This window comes from Loxodonta africana, chromosome 16, assembly GCF_030014295.1.
Source record: "Loxodonta africana isolate mLoxAfr1 chromosome 16, mLoxAfr1.hap2, whole genome shotgun sequence".
Classification (NCBI taxonomy): domain Eukaryota; kingdom Metazoa; phylum Chordata; class Mammalia; order Proboscidea; family Elephantidae; genus Loxodonta; species Loxodonta africana.
In genome coordinates this window covers 59,571,216-59,577,682 of record NC_087357.1, presented here as the reverse complement: position 1 = coordinate 59,577,682, position 6,467 = coordinate 59,571,216, and the positions used below count along the sequence as shown (strand labels likewise).

The 6,467-nt window shown below is 37.4% G+C and overlaps 1 protein-coding gene and 1 pseudogene across 1 annotated transcript in view; both read right to left on the bottom strand.

Moving 5' to 3' along the window:
• Positions 1–884: 884 nt before the first annotated feature.
• The window catches only part of CABCOCO1 (ciliary associated calcium binding coiled-coil 1), a 109,523-nt gene continuing 103,940 nt past the window's right edge, over positions 885–6,467 (bottom strand). The window contains exon 6 of the mRNA XM_023546980.2: positions 885–1,418. Within this exon, the coding sequence (XP_023402748.1) occupies positions 1,344–1,418 (75 nt within the window). The 3' untranslated portion in view covers positions 885–1,343. The remainder of the gene's footprint in view (positions 1,419–6,467) is intronic.
• Positions 2,557–3,648, bottom strand: LOC100670038 (large ribosomal subunit protein uL6-like; annotated as a pseudogene).

Here is a 6,467-nt window from a genome sequence, read left to right as displayed (position 1 = left end):
GAAAAGACTGCTTAATGGAATTCAGACTTATGAGCCCTCATAGGGGTCTCCTATGGTTGTTGACATTTTCAGTTAGGAAAGACATTTTAGGGCGGAAACATATCCCAGCACCTCTCCAGGATTTTCAAACCTGGAACGGCATGAGCACCAAACATGGTTCTATCTTAAGAGCTACTCTTACTTTGTTCACCAGCGCAGGTAGAGTTACCAAATGCTGTCAGATCTATCTTTGACCCAAATGAATATGTTTTTGGGGCAATTCTTTCGATGCTCATGAGGCAGGTAAATTTTAGGCCAAGATGAAAGCGCAGCTGAAACATATTCAACCCCGTGCCAACTGGATGCAAGTACTGAATAAACTGGAAAGTTATGGCAGGAACTGCCCCCTCCTAGCAATGCTCCCCATTGTGGAATACTCTGAAGTCTAAGAAATTTGGGAAGAAAAAGGACCTAGGTAGTAATTAGTTTGTCAAACCAGGGACTACTGGTTAGCAAATGCATATTTTTCTTTTGAAATTATATTTTAAGAAAGGTATTTAAAGGCTTGAGACATTGTCAGTCATTCCACGGCAACGTAGTGGCTAATTTTAGGAGCTCTGTGAGTTGGATTTATATTTAAGATTTTTACAATCTATGTATAGGTTAGTTTTTAATAACCATTTATGCATTGCTTCTTTTTATATAGGTCATGTATTCTCCTGGGAGAGTAACAAGATTAGAAATAACAAATACAGTACAGAATAAATTAAAGTGCTTCAAACTGCATTATGTAATTTCAGAAAATTGGTTTCACACTGAAACGTTTAAATAAGAAAACCAAACGATTCGAGGGAGGAAAAAAAGGGCAACCCTGGTATACGCATTTGAATTGCCACTGTTTACCAAGTTTTACCCTTGTGTACTGTGGTACTGGTACCTTTCCACGGTGCTCCAGTGATGTGGCTCTTCATTTGGGTCAATGTGGATACAATTATTATTATTTTTCTTTATTTCTGGTTGTTTAAAAAAGTTGACTTCATTCTCCTTGAGGATGAATAGCGTTTATTCGTCAAAATGTGAAAGGCCAATCGTAAAAGTAATTGTATTTTTATATATAATTCTCCAAACTCTTTTATACAAAATGTTCTTATTACACTCAGTGCAATAAATTCAGAGGCTGTTATGGGTTGGGAGATAGCAAAATTGGGGCCAATACCTTTCTAATTACTTAGGATAATAGAAGCCGGGCATGGTTTTCCTCTCACAACTAAACGAAGGAGATACGCTGCTACACGGAGTCTATTATTCCGGCTGGTTTTGTTTGTTTCTGTGAAGTTTAGCGTCACTCTCCTTGCACCGAGTCCTCAGGCCTTTTTCAATTTTTCTATTCGTGCATTAAAGGCCTCTTCCTGTATTTGCAGCTTTTCGTTTATCTCGGTCTGTGAAGACAATCGTAAAAAAGTGGTTATGATGGAGCTATCTTTCGCTGCACATTGTCTTTGTGGTTTTGACATACTATAGTGCCTAAAGACAGACATTATCCCTCACACACCTTCCTGTTTTGCAGACATAGCCGTGTTTCAGCCTGTAGTGATGTGATAACACTTTATCATATTTCTCTGCACATTTCCAATGTATAGCATGTCTGCTATGAACAGGAAGTGGTATTTGGACAGCCATTTTTCACATAGCCTTGTGTTGGAAGATAGGATAATTTATCTATATTTTCAGACAGACTTTACCAATAAGCACCGAATCAGAATAACTGCTCTGGGCTCAGTCATTGCATTGCTGTTGGTCCTCCACCCCTTTGCAATGGATGTTTTTGTCTCCTGGGTAATCCATTCTAAACAGGAACCCAGAAAGCTTCTGTTGTGAAATAACGACACAAATCACCTCACAATTAGAACAATTCTCATTATTAAGAGTGTTCATCATACGTTATAACTCTTGGAATTATGCTGTTTGTGGTATATATTTATGGGAGAAAAAAGTGAGTGATTGCTGACAGGTTTTAGCGATGACTGTGGCTGCGATAGCATTTAGCCTCCGGCAGTGATAGTCTGTGGACTAACATTGCTACCTGCACGACTCTAGAAATACTTTCGGATTCTCTGCACATTAGCAGTCCTGGAAATGTCTTCCCTTTTTCACAGTGGAGAATAAAATTATATTCAAAGATACTAATGGTGGGGGACATAGTAAAGCTGCCTTTGTTAATGCTGTTTAGTCGATTTTAAAAATTCTACAAGTTTGCGAGGAGTAATCCGTACATGAAAGTGTTAAGTAATTTAAAGCTCCAAATGTTAGTATCTGTAACATCATTGAGATCTTCAGGTTAACTGCGTTTTGAAATTTTATTTCTTTAATTTAGCTATAAAATGTTTAAAATATCAAATACAGATTATTTTTATTTTTTAGTAATATAACTAGGATAGACAGTTTTGAAATTCCCACATTAACTGTCTTATCTGACAGGATTTTATTTTACCTTTGATAGTTGATAGTCCTGATAAGATCACATTAGTACAAAAAATTTTGAATTCTCACATGAATATCAGTCTCTTCTGGTTGAAGTTCTATTAAGCCCTTGAATCAAGTTCTGGCCTCTGGTTTCTCGTCTTTTCCTTTCTTGGTGGTTGGGTGGAGGAGGCTTGGAGGGATGAAAAGCTGCCGTCCAGGAGCTCTATCATCACGAATCCCCCCAAGCAATGGTTTTGTTAGAGTGAAAGGGGTCCTGGTCTAGGAATGTTTGGACTTAGGTTTTAGTTTAGGTATGTAAATAAACTTGGGCAAATCATTTAACTACCCTGGGTATTAGTTCTTATCTGAAAAATTAAGTAGCTGAACTAGGTACCACATAACATACCCTCTCACTTTTAAATTCATGGATTCTAACTTCCAATTTTGTGATATACTTCACTAGTGTCATATATCATTGATATAATATCATGAAATCTTTTTTTTTTTAAATAAATGAATTTTATTGCATCTTAAAAATATTACCCGTAAGTCTTAGGACTCATCCGGCCTTGTTTCCATACCTGGACAACTCTTAGATCTTATTCATCAGCCTGTTGAATTGTTTGTTTTTCAGAGACACAGATACCATGCAAAAACTTTCGGATATCGTTGTTTTTAACTGTCACGGCTTGCTGAATTAAAGCAGCTGAATTTGATACGAGTTCGAAGTCATTTCCTTCAAGAATTAACTCATCTTTCTGGGCTCGAGATACTGAACAAGCAACACCTGGCTTCATCCGAATCCTACGGATATATTTTCACCCAAGAAGTTTTAGACTTCAACAAGGGACCCACTCTCCTGAATAACAGTGTTAATGGGAAAGTGAGTATACACAGACCTCCTCTTGTAACGGAAGCCCAGTGTAACACCCTTGATCATGTTCTGTACATGACTACAGATAGTGCGAGTGGTGGCCAGTTCCTTTCTATTTCCCCAACATTTGTCAGCATGAAGCCTCTTCTTTTTCTTTCCAAGGAGACTGAGTTCTACACTGATGTGATTGAAGTCCCTCTGCAAGTTTCCTCTGGAGCCCTTCACAAGAACTGTGCATCCCTTCAGAGTGATGTTGACATTTTCTGGAATGTCGACAGTCTGGTTGCTGAGAATGGTCTTCATTCTCGCATTAGATGCAGCAAAGCTCGTGAAATCTTTTAAAAATAACATGTTAATCGTATTGCATTAAAATAAATTCATGGCATAGAACATGTTGGACCACGTACAGATTGCAATGATTTGAAGAAAGAATATTGTCACAATTCCAAAGGATTGGGAACCATTGACTCACCAATTGACTCTTTCCACTTTCAATTAATGGTCTTCTAAATCGACTGGATGGCACTGGGGTTTGGGTTATATCCACCAGTGGAGACCTGGTGGCACAGTGGTTAAGAGCTATGCCTGTTAACCAAAAGGTGAGCAGTTCAAATCCATCAGCTACTCCTTGGAAACTCTATGGGGTAGTTCTACTCTGTCCTATAGGGTCACTTTGAGTTGGAATCAAATCAACAGCAACATGTTTGGTTTTGGGTTATATCCACCAATAGTCTCATTTCTTCTCAACTAAGGAAAAATGTATGATTATTTACCGGGTTCTGTTTTACTACCTCTCCAGGGTTTTCAGATTAACCTGGAAATCTTTCTGGTGTTTCATGAAACAATTCATCTAATCAAGTGTGGGCATTGGGGAAAAGGTTCATGAAGGTGACAAACCAAACCAAACCTGTTGCTATCAAGTTGATTCCAACTGCATGCCTAATAGAGTGGTGTACTAAGAGAGGAAAATAACCTTTTGAATCTCTGATAGTGATGGCCAGTACTTCAGTTCAGGCACAACTAGCAGAGCCCAGATCAAAAGACTCCATGTCTGGTCGAGAACTGGTTATTAGTCTGCCATGCTTCCTTGTAGTCCCAAGAACATTGCTGAACAGAAGAGCTATCCTACAACCACTAGGGCTGTAGCTGGTTCTGTTTACTTTTAGGGAAGAATGGAAAACCCATGACCTTGTTTCAATAACCTTTCATTGACCACTACTTTGAAATGATCTCATGCTCAGTTTTTTTAACCTGCAAGTTTCAAGTTGGCCTAAAAATACCTAGGGCCCCCAAATGGCAAACTTCCCTCAAGATTTTTACATTATTTTACTATATTGCTTGAACACAGCCAACAGCCAACATTTATTGCAGGAATTTAGTGTTAGTATTCATATTTCTCTGAAATGCAATTCTTTAACTATATTAAAGTTTGCTCTGTTGGGTATACTTTTTATTATACAAGTCAGGGCCAAAATAACTTCATTTTGAATGTATCTTTAAAATTAAAATGCCTAAATTATATAGGTTTAAAAGGGCTTGCTCTATTCAGTATAATTTTAATTAACATCTCAGGGCCAAGATAACTACATTCTTAATAAATCTCTAAAACTATAAAGTGAGCCAATGGGAAACCAAATGGCTTTACATTAAAAAATTTAAGGATTCATACCACATTTTCAGAAACTTCTGAATTATGGAAAGTGAAATATGCATGTAATTACTGAAAAAAGAGCTTTGAAAAAATTACACTTAAAACATGGATTCTCTACTGCCCTTTCCTCTCAAAATTGTAGTAAGTGTATGAATTTTAAGAAAAGGAGAAGAAAAATTACAGAAAAATTAAAAACATCTCATAAATAATAATTCATTTAATTTTGCTATACTCAGGAAAACAGGTTGGTGTGTTCAGAAGGCTCATATACACTGATCACTGACATCTGACATGCAGCTACCTTTGAAAAGAGGATGCGGCAGTTTTTAAAGCCAGGAACACTGTAAGGCAGGTTTTAGAAGTGGAAAATAACTTACCCGTCTAAAACAGGAGGAGAAATTTAGGTAAGCAGAGAGTAATTACTCAACTTGGAATCTGACCAAGACACAAGGGTAAACACTGAAAAAGTGCCACACCACGGGAGTATTAAAACCCAAGGTAGTCTGGTTGTGATATTAGAGGTTATGTGGTTTTTGTGGATAACACTGGAAGTAGGACTAGAGCCCAGTTCCCAGCTCCCATTCAGGGTCTTTCATCAGTTTCCGACCCTGGAAACTCTGGACAGGTGACTTAGTCTTTCTGTGTCTCACTTTTCATTTTATTCATCAGTGGTAGTGCCTGCCTAACCTGCATGGAGTTTACTAGGATTATTGATAGAAAATACATAAAGGGGTTTTCTATCTTGAGATAATGTATAAATCCACATCATTATGCCATTTTATAGGAAACTTGGCAGTCATTTGGCCCAGACTAGTGTTCATGAATCCACTTAATATGAAAATAACCATACCACCTAAAAGGATCCCCATCTCTCACGTTTGGTCCAAGTTCCTCCTATGCCTAATTATATTTAGATGAGCAAGGGAATGAACTTCTAGGCCCTGGAAGGATGACTTGAGGCCAAGAGGCCATAACACACACATACAGCAATCATATTCTTTCTGTGATAGAGTGGTGGTATAAATCCTGCAGACTCCAATATTCAAAATAAATAAATAAATTCAATGAATAGGTAAAAAAAATACTGCTTACTACATGGAACATGGCCTTGCTAAAGATGTTTTCAATTTCTCGGCCTGCAAACAATTCTATTACTGTCTAGTAGTTCTTTGGCAATAATTTCAGAGTCACAAGATCGAAAGAAGCCTTGGGCCATGATTATACATGAACTATATTTAGAAGAAATGTTATCAAATCTAAAAAGGAGATATGTTATGAACTCAGCTTAATTCAACTGCACTCTGCCCTTCCACACAGTAACCAGTTATTACATTCATAGTGTTGTTAACAATAAAGCTTTGTGTAAAACGCGTTCTTCCACTATTTCTGGTAAACACTAAACACCCCTTATTAAGCTGAGGACTTTGGCTGATTCTGTTGGCACCAGATCATTAAATGTTCATGTAAATAGTGCAATAACATTCGATGATTAAATAAGTA